At 62.5% G+C, this 17,506-nt stretch overlaps 1 protein-coding gene across 1 annotated transcript; it reads left to right on the forward strand.

Moving 5' to 3' along the window:
* The first annotated feature begins 2,863 nt into the window (after window positions 1-2,863).
* Window positions 2,864-17,284, forward strand: NLRP2 (NLR family pyrin domain containing 2). Its single transcript, XM_058673962.1, has 10 exons — window positions 2,864-3,143; window positions 6,036-6,101; window positions 7,666-9,247; window positions 10,603-10,773; window positions 11,881-12,045; window positions 13,028-13,198; window positions 13,387-13,557; window positions 15,259-15,429; window positions 15,976-16,146; window positions 17,146-17,284. Exons 1-10 carry the CDS (start codon window positions 2,864-2,866, stop codon window positions 17,282-17,284), a joined length of 3,087 nt encoding a protein of 1,028 aa, XP_058529945.1.
* The last annotated feature ends 222 nt before the right edge of the window (window positions 17,285-17,506 follow it).

Here is a 17,506-nt window from a genome sequence, read left to right on the forward strand (position 1 = left end):
TGCGTGATCCAGGAACAGGTGATGACCTTGAACACGTAAACTTCAGCGTTGACTGGATTAAACTTGTTCTCATGACGCTTTTGGGGTGCCTCTGCACCTGTCGCCTGGGAGACTCAGTCACCCACTTCCACACACAGTCTAGCCCCGGTCATGACCACGGTCTGTGCTGTCACTGTGGGCGCGTGTTGGACACAGTCCTGGCCACCTTCGGGCAGGCTGGCCAGCTGCTTCGTCTTTACAGAAACTACGTTCTCTGGTGGGAAATGTGGAGTCGGACCTTGGTTTTCTGTGCTGTTTGGCTGTTGGGTCTTCTGCTGGCTTGTCTTGGGTTTGACTTTGCAAATACCTGCTTGTTTTTGCCGTTAAGCTCCTTGTGTTTCAGTTCCTTGCGGGTGCCTTCCTGGTCCCTCTGGCTTAACGTCTCTCACGTCCATTTCATCTCAGCTGTGTTGGGCCTTGGAGGGTTCAGTAGGGTGTTGGTTGCACCCTCCCAATCTATCAGCAAAGTCGGCTCCCATGCTGTAACAGACCCTTCTACCTACTCCCTGTGTCCTCACCCAGATAAAAAATATATATATAGAATTGAATGCAGGGAAGGGGACAGCTTTAATCAGTCTCCCACACAGAGTGAAATACAGACCCCTGAAGAGCAGGGTCATTGTGAAGGCTAACAACTTGGACCTGTTGGTTCGCTACTCCCAGATGCCTCAACAGCCGGGACTGGATCAAGCCAAAGCTAGAAGCTCAGAACTCAACCTGGCTCTCCCACTGGGGTGGCAGGTCAACCACCATCAGCTGCTTCCCTGGGTCCCTGATAGCAGGAAATGGAGCAACCGGGGCTAGAACCGGGCACCTTGCCATGGGATGTGAGCGCCCTCACGTGGAGGCATTAAGCCACTGCACCAAGCTCCCTCACCCCAGATTCTATTCCTGTTTCCTGCCGTGAACACACTGTTACTGTTCAACTGTCTTTTCTCTCACATTGACTCCTGGGGGTAATCTTAATGCTTTTGTTTAAGTCGGTGAGCAGAGGGATTGAAATTGGGGGTTCTGGGGGCCAGACTAGGGGTGCTGATGTCAGCTTCCCTCCACAGCTATGAGGTATTTGGCACTGGCCTAGCCTCATGAGTGTCTCCCGGACCACATCGTGGGGCAGGCGAGGCATTGCCCGTCACCCCTGAGCGGGGAAGGGAAGGCATCATGCCGGCTGGTGAAGTGACCCGCAGCCCAGAACCTGAGTCCCAGCCCAGCTGTGGCTCCTGGCTCAGCTGCCGCCTCGTGGGCACCCTGGGAAGGCAGCAGGTTCTGGCTCAGCTGCCGCCTCGTGGGCACCCTGGGAAGGCAGCAGGTTCTGGCTCAGCTGCCGCCTCGTGGGCACCCTGGGAAGGCAGCAGGTTCTGGCTCAGCTGCCGCCTCGTGGGCACCCTGGGAAGGCAGCAGGTTCTGGCTCCGGTCTTGATTTTTAGCGCCTGCCGGAAGGCCCAGAGGGGGCCAGGCACTAGCCACTAGATGGGAGGGTGTGAAGTCCCTCACATGCACAGAGCAAGTTAGTAAGGGGAGGGAGACGGAATGTGGGCACGTCTGTTTCTGACCCTTCATTTCCTGTTGTGTTGTATTTTAGGGGGTCCTGGGCACCCTGTGCCTGAGGCTCAGCAGCTCCTCCCTCCCCTCCCCAGAGTTCCCCTGACAACCGGTGAGGCTGTGCGCACCCCTTCACACCTGTTGGCTGGTTTGTCTGCTGTGGACTGTGTTGTACGTGGCGTTGCCCTGGTTGTGGGCTGCGGGTTCTCGCGTGTCCTGGATGCTCTCCCTTTCTCAGACGCCTGGCTGGCCAGCTCTTCGTCCCTCACAGGCCACCCCCTCGTCACGCTGACACGCTTCCGTGCCAGGCAGAAGCCCCTTGATGTTAGGCCCCTGTGGGCGTGTCTCGATGTGAGAGCCATTCTCCCCATGGAGGCTTCTAGAATCTCATGGCCCGAGTCCACCATTGAGTCTAACGAGGTGCGAGATCACTTGTGTACTGTGATGGGGGCCGGGGCCGCCCCTCTGGCACGTGGCTGGTTGGTTAAGAGGCTGCTCTTGCCCTCAGTGTAGGCTCCAGCCCGCTGGCTGACTCGGTTCCTCCCCCGAGGCTGGGGTGGGGGAGGGGTCAGTCCCAACAGGCTGCAGCTGCTACGTCTGAAGTGGGGCTCCGCACCCCAGCCTCGGGGGTTTGGGTGGTCTGCTCCCCTCACTCTGCTCTTGGACCGGGTCCCCGCCTCGGGCGGCTGCCCTTGTCTCATGGGAATCCCACTGACTGGCTCCACGTGGGTCCCCCCACACACCTTGGTGTCTGAGTGCCTGTTAGCCAGCAGGCTCTTCAGCCCCCGCAGCGAAGGCCCTGTGCCCGGCCTGGTGCCTCCCTGCTGCCCTGTCACCGCTGCTGGTCGTGCCTTTGTCCTTGGCCTTGTCATGAGCACCGCTTGAGCCTCCTCCACTCGGACACATGTCAGGACCAGTGGCCTTCAGCAGCTCCTCGGGGTGACGCCCCCACACCCCACATTTCCTGAGCAGAGGAAATCTGAGTCCTACATGAATTTCACCCTTGCTAGAGCATGTGTCCTTAAAAAAAGGTTCAGTGGGGTGGGAGGGAGATCTGCTTAGCACTGGCTCGCTCTCCTGGCATGAGCAGGCGGGGGTCCAGGGCCCAGGGTGGGGTGCCAACCCGGGGACTCCTGCATGGACAGCTGGGCCTCTGGGCTGCCTGCTGGCCCCGGGACTTGGTGCGCAGCGGCCCAGGGTCAAGCTGCGGGGCTCACCTGCCGCCTCGTCTCTCCCCCTCGCCCTTCTGCTGGCACGCAAGGCTCATGCGGCGCAGGACACGATGGCATCTTCGCGGTCGCTGAGCTCCGACCTGCCGGTGCTGCTGGAGCAGCTGGATGAGCAAGAGCTGGCCACGTTCAAGACCATCCTGAGCAACCTGGGCAAGCAGCAGGAGCTGTGGCGTATCTCCCAGGAGGAGATGGCCAACGCCAACAGGCAGCGGCTGGCCGAGCTCATGGACAGGCTTGGCCAGCGGCACCAGATGGAGATGGTCACCATGCAGGTGTTCAAGCAGATGAACCGCGTGGACCTGTCGGAGCAGGCCAAGGACAGGCTTGGCGGTGAGCGGCGGGGCCAGGACCTGTGGGGCTTTGTTTAAAGGTTTATATTAATTGGAAAGGCAGAGTTAGAGACAGATCTTCCATCTGCGAATTTATTCCCCCAAAATGGCCACAGGAGCTGGGTTGCTGCAAAGCCCGGAGCTCCTGGGCCTCCCACGGGGGTGCCGGGCCCACTTGGGTCCAGTGCTTCTCCGGATACATTAGCAGGGAGCTGGAGCAGCCGGGACGTGGACCATGTGGGAGCTTGCTGTGCCACTTGCACCCACCCCAAGAGGAGGTTTTCTGTCTTGTCTTTCAACTTCATTTAAAACTGCCCTGCTTCCTGTGTGACATGTACGTCCGTCTTACTTGAGGGGCAGAGCACAGAGAGGCTCCCAGCCACCGGGCTGCTTTCCAAACTCCCACAGCAGCCAAGTCTGGCCGGGTACCGGAGCCAGGAGTGGGGCACCCACACCAGGCCTTCCGTGTGCCAGGGGCTGCCCTCGTCAGCACCAGTTGGGTTCAGTGTCAGCAGGAACCAAGTTCATGACGGCAGAGGGGGCTGGCGGGGTGGGGGCGGGGCATCCCAGTAGCCAGGCCCCGAGGGTGCATGGTCCACTATTGGGTCTCAGCTGGGTGTACTGTCAGGGGCCAGGGGGTGGCAGGTGGACGTCACAGGTCACTTCACATCTAGCGTGCGAATCCGTCACCCTCCCTCCACACTGGGTGCTTTTGGGGTATCCAGCATGCGTGCTTCAAACAGTTCTTGAAAAAACGTGATCGGTCCTTTGCGACTGCCCGCTCCAGCCCCGGGCTCGTGTCCCTGAGGCCTGCGAGCCCCGTAACCTGCCCCGTAGGCTTCCATTCCTACAGTAAGGTATACAGAGATGACGTATGAGGGAGGCTGAGCAGCTTGTCCTGCTGTGCCACGCTTCCCTTTGCAGGAAGCACGAGTGTAGGGGAGACCACTGTACCCCCATTTACAGGAGCACTACCCTGGGTGTCTGCCTCGGCGCACGGGGAGCAGCAGGACGCCCCACAGAGGAAGTGGGGTGCTCTCTTAGAAGCTTTCAGTCTCCGGCTGCCGGGGCCCACTCGGCCTCAGGCTGGCACTGAGGGGCATGGCTGGAGGGCGGCCTCCCTGGCTCGGGAGCTGCCAGGTCTGCCAGCCGCAGAGCAGGGTGGCCCTCCTCGGCTCCACCTCATGCCACTTCCCCTCTCTTCCAGCATCATCGACTGAGGAAGAACCCTGGAAGAAGCCCCGGAAAATAAGTGAGTTACCAGGGCCATGGGCTTTGTTGAACCGGGAACCTCTCTTTCCGTGAGATGCTGTGTGGAACACTGGAGACCAGCAGGCTGGGAAGCGGGGAGCCTTCCCTGAGTGAGGATGAGCTGAAGGCTTGGGGGGCACCTGCAGCAGAGCCTGCTCAGACACCTCGGAGCCCAGTTCCAGCCCCGCCTGGGGGCCAGCCCAGCGGCTAACAGAGCCGCTGTGTTTTCTCCCTCAAGCTTGTCAAAGAGCACCAGGAGTTTTCATGGAAGTCAAAACTTGAAAATGAGTGTTTGGGCACCAAAAAAGCAAATTCCATGCATAAGACAGGTCTTTAAGATTTATTTTTATCAGAAGGTAGATTTATAGAGGAGAGTCGGAGCTGTCTGTCCACTGGTTCACCCCCCAAGTGCCGCAATAGCTAGAGCTGGGTTGATCAGGAGCCAGGAGCTTCTTCCTGGTCTCCCACATGAGTGCAGGGTCCTGAGGCTCTGGGCCGTCCTCCACTGCTTTCCCAGGCCACAGGCAGGGAGCTGGATGGGAAGTGGGGCAGTCGGGATACGAACTGGTGCCCATGTGGGATGCTGATGCCTCGGGTAGATTCGCCAGCTGAGCCACTGTGCTGGCCGTCTTGGCTCCAGTCTTTGGCAATGCTGAAGGGACAACATCTGTCATCAAGTGGGGCATGGACTGGGTGAAGCAGCACCTATTGGTCCCCTCTGCTGGACAGGAACTGCATGTGTCCCACAGCGGGACCTGGCCGAGCCGTCCACTGGGCAGGGATGGGCACAAACACAGCCCATGCCATCTGCTCACACCTCGTGTTCCCAGGGACCATCACCTTGGAGCTAGAAGCGTACCCTCAGTGGTGGTGGGTGGGGGGTGTTTGTCTTGGCCACCCCCAGTCCTGGCGGCTGCTATGCTGAGCCTAGCCGGTCACATTGCTGGCTGGGTCTGCCTTGCTGCCCCAGGCAACTGCCCGGCACCCCGCTCTCGGCCCTCATGCCACGGCTCGTGGCTGTCCTGTCATGGCTCGTTTTTCCTGCACACTCGTCCTCCATCTGGCAGGCAGCTCGCTGAGCCCGCAGGGCTTGCTGGCTGCCTAGCTCCTGATGGCTCTGCAGAGGGCCCTCCCGCGAAGTCCACCTGCCCACTCCCCGGGGCCTCCTGTGTGAACTCACACCTTCACCGACCATGAACACGCCACACTGTGCTGAGGCTCCCTGTTCTAGAAGCCAGGAGTCAGTCCCCAAAGGCTTCCTGGTGCCCGGGAGTGGGTATCAGTGGGAGTCTTCATGGCCAGTTGGGCACTGACGGATGGCGTGGATGCCCGTGGTTCTGAGTCATGTTGGAGCTGGGTGCCCATCACCTGGTTACGCTGCCCCATCACACTGTGGCTAGCTTCATGCCTTGTCGGGCGGGAGGACCTGCTGGCTGCACCTTCTCAAACGTGCCTCTGCACAGGTGGCCGCGTTCCTAAGGATACAGGAACTCCTGTCTAACGGGGTTGTGACCCTGAGACCACAGCCTGACACCCGCTAACCACCTCTTGATGTCCTCCAGGGTGAAATGGACCTTGGCGACCCGGGGTCCTTGGTAAACAGGGGCTCCGGTGCCAACCTATAGTGTCCTTCTTTCTCCAGCAATCACATGGCGCTTCCCCATACTGCCACCTGGGGATGAATACAAGGGCTACCTGCAAGAGCCAGGTGGGTCAGGGCTCCCGGTGCTGGGGCTGAAGGACGCCCCTGCCCTCTCCAACTCTGTCCCCGCAGTTGTGTCTTCCTCTGTCTCCTGGAGAGCCGCCCCCGACTCCCGGAAGAGACAGGTCACCGGCCGCGGGGTGACCTTGGAGAGCAGGGGGCTCCTGGCCACATGGCGCTTAGCTGCCCCAGGGCTCCGGTGACACAGAACCGCAGGTGACGGGAGGGCAGATGGCTGCCCATGCCAGCTTCAGTCAGCTTGAGGCCAGCCTTTGCCCCTGGCTGCCCGGTGTTAGCATTTTGAAATGGCTTTATTGGAACACAGCACATGGGTCAGGGGGTCCTCCCAGGAAGCCCTGCCCCCACCAGGGACCCCCTGCAGCCACCTCTTGGGATCGCCCACCCTCTGGCTCTGCCTCTGCCAGGCGGGCGGTCTCGCGTCTAGCTTCTTTGGCTGGTGTCGCTGTCATACGTGTCTCCTATCGGTTCCTTCTCGTTGCTGCGTCTTCCTCCCCTTGGCCGAGCCAGCTCGGCTGCATGCGCTCCCCCAGCTCCGTGTCTTAGCTGTCCTGCCGCCTCACTGTCTCGTGTGTTCTGCGACCGAGAACTCGGGAGAAGTAACTTCTGGCTCTGTGGAGGGGTCCTGTAGAGCGAGCAGCTCAAGGGTCCCCAGGAGGGGCGCCCACAGATGGGCCACTCCTGCCAAGGGATCTCCGGCCCTGCCCAGGCGGCCTTGCCAGCCAGCCGTAGCCTGACAAGGGCCAGGCGATGGCAGTTGGTCCCACGGATGTCCCCTTGTCCCCTCCTGCTGGGCTCTGCCTTCAGCAGGGCAGGGCAGAGGGCTCGGCTGGCCCCTCCGTCTTGAACGCTGCTGGCTGAGGGGCGTGCCTTGATGTTTGTGCGGGCCTGTCCTCGGGTCTCCTGGGTGAATCCTGAGGAGTCGCACACCATATGCAAATGGTGATAAGGGCTGTTGTGAGGAAGATCTGTTTTTGCTCTGTCAGGCTTGTTTTACGGGGGCGGCAAGAGCTAGGACTGTGCCCAGTCACGCCATGGGGGCAGTAAGGCTGCCTGTGGTAGATGCGCGGATCTGGAGGCAGGGCCCTGGTCCAAGGCAGAGCCTGGCCTGAGCGTCCTCTCCACTGGCCCACAGCCTGGCCTGAACAGTCCAGGCTGGGAGAGGGTCTGGAGTTGGAGGCCGCACCACACTCTGAACTTGGATTCCGACTTGACAAACCAGAGATCTCCCAGCCTCCGGTTCCTCAGGTGACCGCCCGGGCTGGGCCAGGCGCAAGTCGGGGAAACCTGGAGTTCAACTCGGTCTCCCGTGTGAGTGGTGTGAGCTGCGGCTGTGCTGCGGGACCGGTCCGCTGCCGCTGCTTGCAGGGCCCAGCCGGCTGTGCGGTCAGTGGAGCGCAGGGCAGATGTGTTGACAGATGGGGTGGGGGATGCTGAAGGCTGGAAGAGCAAGCGGGGGCTGCATCGGGTCTGGACATGGCAGGCCTAGGTTTCCCTTCCCTTTTCTGAGTAAACCAGCTCCCCCCCTCTCCGCTCTGCTCCCCGCCCGCAGCCACAGAGGCGCAGTACAAACACCTGATGAAGAAGAAATTCTCCCAGCTCTGGCAAAGCAGCCCCGGGCTAGGCAACCGCGAGAGCATCAATGCCTTCAGCCGCAAATACGAGCGGCTCATCCCCTTCTGTCACCCCAGGGCGTTCGAGGCTCCGTTCCCACAGACTGTGGTGCTGCAGGGCCCGGCGGGAGTGGGCAAGAGTGCGCTGGCGCTCAAGCTGCTGCGGGACTGGCTGGACCGCGGCCTGGGCCTGCCCTTCCAGTTCGCCTTCTACCTCAGCTGCCCCGAGCTCAGCCGCCTGCGCGCCTCGTGCAGCTTCTCGGAGCTGCTCACCAGGGACTGCCCGGCCCAGCTGCAGGAGCAGCTGCTGCGCGGTGTGGCCGAGGCGCGCCACGTGCTGCTGCTGCTGGACGGCCTGGACCAGCTGTGCGTGCCCCCTGGCACCCTGGTCAGCGACCTGTGCGGCGACTGGCGGCGGCCCAAGATGCCGGCCGTGCTGCTGGGCAGCCTGCTCAAGCGGAAGCTGCTGCCCAGAGCCACACTCCTGGTCACCACGCGGCCACGCGCCTTGCGCGAGCTGCGCATCCTGGTGGAGCAGCCACTGCTGGTCCACGTGGAGGGCTTCTCGGAGGCGGAGCTCCGGGACTACTTCCTGAAGCACTTCCAAGATGAGGCGTGGGCGCTGCGGGCCCTGCGCGCCATGCAGGCCAACGCGACCCTGACCCGCCTGGCCGCAGCGCCCGCCGTGTGCTGGCTGGTCTGCACCTGCCTGCACGGCGAGCTGCAGCGCGGAGAGGACCCCGCCACCGCCTGCGTCACCACCACTGCGCTCTTCGTGCGCTTCCTCTGCAGCCGCCTCCCTCGGGACCCGGCCCTGTGCGCCCCGCTCCGGGCGCTCGCCCTGCTGGCCGCCCGCGGCGTGTGGGAGCAGGTGCCAGGGTTCCCCGCGTCGGATCTCGACACCCTGGGCCTGAAGGAGCCTGACCTGCACCCCTTCCTGGATGCGGGGGTGCTCCGCGAGAACCCCGGCCAGGCGCACAGCTTCTCCTTCGTGCACCTGAGCATGCAGCAGTGCCTGGGCGCGCTCTCGTGCCTGCTGGAGGCCGAGGAGGGCCGCCGGGACATCCGGGGGGCGCCCGACCTTTTCATTGACAAGCTGCGAGCTGAGAACCCCGGCCTCGCCCAGACCGGCCGCTTCCTGTTCGGCCTCTTGAACCCCAAGAGCGCCCAGGAGCTGGAGGCGGCGTTCAGCTGCCACCTGTCCACCGGGATCCGCCAGAAGCTGCTGCCTGGCCGCCCCGACTCCAAGGGCAAGGACGCTGCCACGGGCCGCTCCGTGCTGGCCACCCTGGAACCCTCCGAGGTCCTGTGCTGTCTGCACGAGTCCCAGGACACGACGTTGGTGACAGAGGCTGTGGCTGCCTTCCAGGAGCTCAACCTGCACCTGAAGGACCACTCCGACCTGGCGCAGTTTGCCTTCTGCCTCCAACACTGCCGCGGCCTGCAGGTGCTCTCCCTGCAGGTGGACAAGGGGGTCTTCCTGGAGGAGGCAGCCACGAAGGAATCCAAAGATGAGACCAGGTAAGAGCTTGTGGCAGAGGTGGTCGCCCTGCCCCCTCCCCCTCGGCACCCTCTCCTCAGCCTCATTGGAGCGGTGGGCGCTGTACCCTCTGGGAGGCGGCAGGTAGCTGGCCCGCTCCCCACGGAGAGGCCGGCAGCCAGGCCACAGCACCATCCAGCCCTGCTTGCTGTGGGCATCTGGCGAGTGAGCCCGTAGATAGAAGACGTTCCCTTCTGTGGGGTCCCCTCGCCGGCTCTGTGTTGGGGCTCTCCTGACTGGCCCTGGGTCTCCCTGGCCCTGGGTCTCCCTGGCCCTGTTTGGGGGTGGTTCCCTGGCTCTCCCTTCCCCTGGGTCTCTGGCCCTGTTTGGGGGCGGTTCCCTGGCTCTTGCTGTGTCACCCTGTGTCAGTCCCTTCTTTTTCTCTGAAATGTTCCTTGTGGAATGCCTGAGCCTCGGGGCCTGTGGAGTCAGCTCCGGGTGTCCCAGGAGGCTCGGCATGGTCACGGGAAGGTGAACCTGCCGTCATCGTTGCCATGGGAGACGCTGTCTGCATCTTTCCCCTGTGAGCCCTGGGTGCTGTGCTGAAACCATTGTACGCCCCTCCGACTGCACAGAGCCACCCTGGGCATCCAGGCACCTGGGGCTTTGCTTAGGAAGCAGATGATCTTGGAAGAAAAGAATTTTTTTTTTTTTATTTGAAAGGCAGAGCTAAAGAGGAGAGCTTCCATTCACTGGCTCTCTCCCCAGAGCTGGGTCCTCCTGAAGCTGGGAGCTTCCTCCATGGCTCCAGTTGGGTGCAGGGTCCCATCATTCACTGCTTTCCCAGGCTGTAAGTAGGAGAGCAGCCAGGACTTGAACCAGTGCCCACATGGGATGCTGGTGCAACAGATAAATAGCCTACACGCCACCATGCTGGCCCCAGTGAGGGAACCGCTGACCGCCAGGCTGTTCTGCCAGGCATGTGCACGGTGGCTGCTTGGCACTCGGAAGAGCTCCCCGCAGTGACGCAGATCCTGTGCACACATGGAACACCATGGCAAGGCTGCAAAGCCAGGCAGCAGGAGGTCCTGCAGGGGCGTGAGGCTCCCCTGGGCGGCTCTGAACAGTGCTGTGACTAAGGAGTGACGTGACCTTAGGCGACAGGGCGGGTTAGCGGAAAGCCAGGCCGGCAGGCATCTCACCCTTGGGGTGGATGTTGTGCCCCACCTGCGCTCACTAGCCAACTGGCCCGTGTCAGGCTGCGGGGTGGACATGTATTGGGCTGGCTGGTCGGGATGCTGCTTGGCAAGGGGCAGGTCCGGAGCTGGCCTTGGCTCCCTGGCTGGAATGCCACCGACAGCAGCGCGTGGCCAGTAATGTCCCCTGTCCCCCATAGGTCCCAGCGTGAGGGTGATGCGCTGCTTCACTGGACGGAGCTCTGTTCCGTGTTGAGCTCGAATCGGGATCTGAGCTCCCTGTACATCAGCCAGAGCGTCCTCAGCGCCGCCTCTGTGAGGATCTTGTGCGAGCAAGCCTCGGCTGCCTCGTGCCAGCTGGAGAAGCTGGTGTAAGTTGAGTGGCTCGGGGGTAGGGGAAGAGGGGGGACGGCCCAGGGCTGAGGGTTAACACCTGGATGAGACCCAACCTAGTCAGATCGCAACCAAGAACTTGAGGTGGTCCCCAACCTACAGCAACGTGGGACTCCGCCATCGGGTTATGCGCCTGTGGCCTCTGAGGGGCAGGAGGCTTTGAGCTGTAGGACACCAGGTGGCATTGCTGTCCTCTGCCAATGCCACCAGCTTGGCCATGGCCAGAGCCCCTAGGGGACCTGGCCTCTCCCGGACAGAAGCCACCAAGGGACAGTGGCAGAAAGGGCCAAGACCTTGACATTAAATCACCCAGGATGGGTACAGGTGGGGACTTCGGGATGTTTGTGGAAACATGTCTGCAACAGCCTGGTGTGAATTTCCACCTGAGCACCGATGGTGAACTTGCATTGTGTGTTTTCTGCAAACGCCCTGAAGCTCCACCTGGCCTGTCTGGGCCACTAGCCTGTTTGGCGGCAGCCCAGGTCTCAGTCCCTGTGCACACACTGCCCCGAGACGGACTTGAACTCTGGAGCAGGTGCGGAGGGAGGCAGCTCTGGGGCTGGGCCATCCCAGGGTCAGCAAGCAGAAGGCCAGAGGATCCCGGGACTCGGCCCAGGAAACGGGCCTGGGAGCTCCGTGCCAGAAGTTGGATCACACCGCAGGACAGTCTTGGTCTGAGATGCCAGGGGTGTGAACTGATCAGGGAGCCTGCAGTTGCCAGTTGGGAGGGCGTGCCAGGGGTCAGCTGCTTACCACGCGTGGCTTCTGGAAGCCTGGGCATGCCGTTGCAGTAGGGTGACCGCGGTCCCAGGGCCTGCAGCCTGCTACAAGGGGTTGCTGGGTGTCCTTGCCACACGCCGGAGGGCAGAAGGGGCACAGTGAGGCGATAGATCTTTGCTTCCTGGTGGACACGACCTTACCCAGTGCCCATAAATGTCAAAACACGGCATGGTCAACACATCAGTGGGGCTGGAAGTGGTTTCCTCACGGCAGGACCCAGTTCCATGGACTCGGCTGCATCGCAGCCGCCCGTCCCACTGACACCCCATGAGGGGACAGACACTGAGCCGCCACCTCTCCCACAGCCTCAGGAACACCTCCCCGGCGGACGCCTACGGGGCCCTCTGCCTCGCTGTCAGCGGCCACCAGACCCTCACGCACCTGATCCTGCAGGGCGGCGACGGGCCGGACATGATCCCCGCACTGTGCAAGGTGCTGAAGGACCCCAGCTGCCGGCTGCAGTACCTGCGGTACGTCCCCACTCCCCGGAGCCACCTCGGCAGATGCAGGCCTGCACGGGGACCGGGCAGTGTGGTCCAGGCAAGGAGCTGCGCTGGGGCTCACTAGGCCGCTGTGAATCCTGGAGCCGTCCTATGGGATGTGGCAGCGCAGGGCCTGTGCTGTGCTCTGGGCCAGCAGCTGGTACACCACAGGAGCAGGCGAGCACCTGGGCATCAGGCCACCCGTCCTGGGCTCTGTCCACGAGGTTGCCCTGGTGACAGCACCTCCAGGGCCTCGCTGGCCTTTGTGGGTCACAGCAGGGACCCAGCTGCTGCTCAGGGCTTGCCCATGATTCCACGGCCAAAAGGAAGTGCAGGGTGCAGGGAATTCACACAACCAGGAGTGAGGGCGGGCGTCTCGCACATTCCACAATTATAAACGTGATGGGAGGAGGGAGGGAGGGAGGACATGCCCCTTGAACCCGAGCTTGGAGGAAGGTGTCGGAGCAGAGTCCTCCATGTCTCCTCCGTGCAAAACTAGAGAAGGGAGTTGGTGCAGGCCAGGCCCCGGGGCCACAACGGGGTTGTCCAGTGCACGTGCCTCGGGCCGGGTCAAGGCTGTGGGAACCCCAGTAGGCAGTGTGGTCCACTGGGCTTCGGAAAAAATCCCCATGTGGAGCCCCCAGGCTGGCTGCCGCCGCCACAGGGAAGCCACAGAAGGCAGCTCTGAGTCTGGGCCCAGTCCTGGTGCGATGGCCCTGAGGTGCTGGGAGCACCTCCCCAGGTGAACCCCGAGCCCCGGACTTGCACCTCGAGCTGGGGTGCACCACCTCAGCAGCGTCCAGCCGGGCTGATGCGGCGGGTCCTGGGGCAAGCTCCCACCCCTGGCCTATGACTACCCCTGCTTGGCTACTTGGGCGTGGGCAGTGTCATGAGCCATTGTGGGCAGCAAAGGCCACCTGGCTGCTGTGTGCGGGGTTCCCACGGTGACATGTGCCCATCTCTGTCCCAGGTTGGTGTCCTGCTCAGTCCCCGCTCAGCAGTGGGGTGAGCTGGCCCTGGCCCTGGCCACCAACCTGTCCCTGACATGCCTGAACCTCATGAACAACAAGCTCCTGGACGAGGACGCCAAGCTGTTCTGCAAGGCCTTGAGACACCCACAGTGCCCCCTGCGGAAGCTGGCGTGAGTGGGCTGTCACTGGGGCGGGGGGCATGAGGGAGCCACCCCCCACATGACTGCACTTGATCTCGGCTGGAGACGGGGCAGGGGACTTGCCTCTGGCAGTCCTGTCCCTGCCGGTCCTTCTGGGCGGGCCTGGCGGCTCGGCTCTGGCGCCGGGCAGGGCCAAGCAGGTGCAACTTGTCTCGCAGGCTGGAGAACTGCCACCTGACGGATACACCCTGCAAGGAGCTGCGCTCCGCCCTGGTCATCAACCAGCGCCTCACACACCTGTGTTTGGCCGAGAACGAACTTGGGGACAGCGGGGTGATAATCCTGTGTCAGGCGCTGTCATACCCCGAATGCAACCTGCAAATGCTGGTGTAAGTCCTGCGTGTTCGTGCATGAGCGTGTGCAGGTGTGCGAGTATGGGGGTGTGGAGATGAATGTTATTGTATGTGTTGTGTGCATGGATCTGTACCGTACACACTCAGCCCTCTGGGTTGGGGGACCATGAGGGGAGCTAAGCTTAGCAGCCCCCCTGGACACCTAGGGGCAGGGCTGGGAGCAGCCATGCGCACAGGCCTTGGGGCCCAGGGGGTGCAGCTCTGACATGCCTCAGAACAGTTGGGCGAGCTCACCACACCCCACTGACTGCAGCAGGAGACCCCAACAGGCCCCAGTTCCTAGAGCGCAAGGCGGGGTTTCAGAAGGAGGGGCAGCGCCAATGGTTGTGTCCAGGGACCATGGGTGGTGCGTCCTCATGCCTGACGCCCCTCCGAGTCGGACGAGATCCGCTTCAAACTTGCACCTCATGTGCCTGGACACACCTGGGGTCTGACCGCTGCCTGCCCACTCATGGCTCCACACGGGTTGGAGGGAGGTAGGCAGGAAGCCCCGCCCCCAGCCCCAATCTGGCGGCGTCCCACCACCCACCTGCCACCCCGTCCCCAGGTCCAGGTCTGAGCCAGGAGTCGCCGCCACAGACTCTGGCTAAAACATGAGTCCAAGGCTGAGCACCTCCTACAGGGGCCTCAGATGTGTGGGAAGTGCACTGAGGTATTGAGATGTTTTTATTGGAAAGTCAGAGACAGAGGGAGATCTTCTGTCCGCTGATTCACTCCCCAAGTGGCAGCAACGGCCAGAGCTGAGCCGATCTGAAGCCAGGAGCCTCTTCCAGGTCTCCCATGCAGGTGCAGGGCTCCAAGGCTCTAGGCCATCCTCCACTGCTTTCCCAGGCCACAGGCAGGGCCACCAGGACACGAACCAGCGCCATGCAAGGCAAGGACTAGCCACTAGGTTACCATGCCAGGCCCAACTTGGATATAGTTAACTTATTTTTACTTGATGGGCAGAGTTGGAAGGAGAGACAGGAAAAGATCTTCTATCTGTTACTTCACTCCCCAAATGGCTGCAACAGCTGGAGCTACGCCAGTCAGGAGCCAGGAGCTCCTTCTGTGTCTCCAACACAGGTGAAGGGACCAAGGACTTGGGCCATCCTCTGCTGCTTTCCCAGGCCACACGCAGGGACCCAGATCAGAAGTGGAGCAGCGGAGACACAAACCGGCGCCCCTTTGGGGTGCTGGCACCGGCAGGTGGAGGCTGTGCCACACTGCTGGCCCCTTAAGAGACGTTTTGACGTAAAAGTGGAACAAACTTTTTGAACATCGTTAGGCATTTCTTTAAAGACTGATTTTTACTGGAAAGGCAGGTTTTTGGACAGAACGAGAGACTAACCTGCCGCGCCAGTGTTGGCCCCTTAAGAGATTTTGGTGCACAGTAAGGGCTCATACTGACATGGCGAGGCAGCCCATAGGCTGAAGCCCGCCTGTGCGTGTCTGAGTGGCCAGAACTCGCACCTGCTCATCCAGCTCCCAAAAGCCTCCGAAGGGATCTTCCTCTGCCCAGCCCAGCCGGGTAGTCTGGGATCATCGCCCCATCTCGCAGCCCCTAGTCCCTTTGGCACGAAGCGTCCCCTCCACGGGTACTGGGAATCGGGTCTTTGATGCGTTGGACCAGGGTTGACCACCCCTTGCCTCGGGCCTGCCCAGCGGGGCCTGACCCACTGCCCTGCCGCCCTGCAGGCTGTGGTGCTGCAGCCTGACCAGCAAGGGCTGCGTGCAAGTCTCCGCACTGCTGCACCTCAAGTCGAGCCTCACACACCTGGACCTCGGGCTGAACCAGCTGGGCATTGCCGGCATGCGGGCGCTGTGCCAGGCGCTCAAGCAGCCACAGTGTAACCTCAAGTGCCTGTGGTGAGTACTGCCCTCGCTGGGCTGGGGTCTGTACCGGAGAGGAAGCAGGTGGCTCCCGCCACTGGCTGGGCGGCTCGCCATCACTAGGGCAGGTAAAGGAATGAGGTCTGGCAAAGGTTGGCCGCCAGTTCTGCCCACGTGGTCAGTCAGGGGTGGGATGCAGCCCTGGCATCTGTGTGACCTCACTTGACTCCAGACTCGGTGCAGCCCCGACCTGTTTTCCCCGTACAGATCCTCCCTCCCTGGGGAGGAGCTGGGCGGAGTGGGACCCACCTGTTCCCCCACTTCACAACAAATCTCATTGGGACCTTCTTTACCCCAAGCAATCTCTGCATGTCTCGACCCCTTCCGGCCCTCCAGCCTGGTCGCCCTTGTGATCCTCTGTCCTGCGCCAAGGGCGTCACCCAGGGCAGCTGCACGGCCTCTAGCCCTCTTCATTCCACCCAGGAGGTGGGCGTGGCGGCGCGTGGCCTCGCTCGCCTCCTGCCCACAGAATCGGCGGGAGCCGTGGCCTGTGGACTCCCATGGGTCTCGCTCTGTCCGCAGGCTGTGGGGCTGCGCCATCCCCCCGTTCAGCTGCGCCGACCTCGCCTCCGCCCTCGTCATCAACCGCAGCCTGACCACTCTGGACCTGGGCCAGAACGCCTTGGGGTTCAGCGGCCTCAAGATCCTGTGTGATGCCGTGCGGGTGCCCAGCTGCCCCCTGCAGAGCCTCAGGTACGGCCCGCGCCTCCGGCTGGGGTGGGGAGGCAGGACAGCGAGGGTCCCAGTGTCCACACTCAGCCCCCGGTCACCGCTGTCCACGCGCCCTGCCCACAAGCCCCGCTGTTGTGGAGTGGGTTAGCCAGCCCCCAGAAGCCGTGGGCGGGCTCTGTTACCATGATAACAAGTCACCCACAGGATCGCCAGTCCCTTGCCAGGAGCCTGGGACCTGGAAGTTCTCCCCAGCTGGCCATGTGGCTTCAGATGGCGCTACTGAGGTTTGCGTGGTGGTGGGAGGCCCCCTGCCCCCGAGAACGGAGGGGCTGCATCCTGGTCCCACCCAATGCTGAGCAGGTCGGAGCCTTAGGGTGAGTGGGTTCCGGGGAGCGGGAACTGCTTCCTGGACTGTAGGTTCTAGAAGGACCATCCCCTGGGCCTGTCCTTGGAGAAGGGGGTGTTGGGTACTGCTCCCGCCAGCTGCCCCCTCTTCCCCTGAGCCCCCTTCCACAGGCGCCACCTCCTGCCCCCTGCCAGCCAACTCCAACACTGGGGCGGATGTGGCCAGGGGCCCCCGGTCATGCTCCTCAGTGGCACCTGCTTGAGCTGTCTGGGTTTGCAGCTTGAGGCGGGTGGGAGCTGAGAGGGGCTAGAGTGCTAATGGGGGTCACCAGCACCCTTGAGCCCTGCTTGGGGTTCCCGCCTCGCTGGGATGGTAGCCCTGCACCTCACCCTCCAGATCCCACTGCTGGATCCTGTCCCACGGCACATCCACGGGCCGGGAGGCCCCAGGTCCACGCCTGGTGCTCCCGGGCAGCGAGCGGCGAGCCAGGAGACATTAGAGTGGATACTCGCGTCAACGCCCCCAGTCGGAACAGAGCTGACTGTGGCTCCCTGCCACGGTGTCTCCCCTGAACAAACCGCACTCCAGCAAGCGGACCCTGCCCCCGCACACTAAGCATGACACCGCCAACAGCTGAAGGGAACCCCTCAAAGCAAACCTTCCCGTGTCCCCAGGCTGAAGCTGGACGAGACCGACATACACGTCCAGAAGCTGCTGCGGGAGACTCGCGAGGGAAACCCGCGGCTGACCATCAAGAACGACAGCCGCGACCCCAGGCGCCCACGGCCCTCGGCCTGCGACTTCATGTCCTGAGCCCCACCCCGCGTGCAGAGAAATAAAGAGGAAAGCATTGGTGGTGGTGCCGTGGCTGTCCCTGGGCCCTGCAGCGAGCACTCAGCCAGGAAAGGTGACCAGGGTTTGCGCCGATTTTTTTAACGACTTCACTTGAAAGTGTGAGGGGGCATCAGCAGGAGGGATTTGGAAACTGCCAGTTCACTCCCCTAAATGGGCACAGTGGCCAAGGCAGAGCCGGAG

This window comes from Ochotona princeps, chromosome 16 (assembly GCF_030435755.1).
Source record: "Ochotona princeps isolate mOchPri1 chromosome 16, mOchPri1.hap1, whole genome shotgun sequence".
In the NCBI taxonomy this organism is placed as follows: domain Eukaryota; kingdom Metazoa; phylum Chordata; class Mammalia; order Lagomorpha; family Ochotonidae; genus Ochotona; species Ochotona princeps.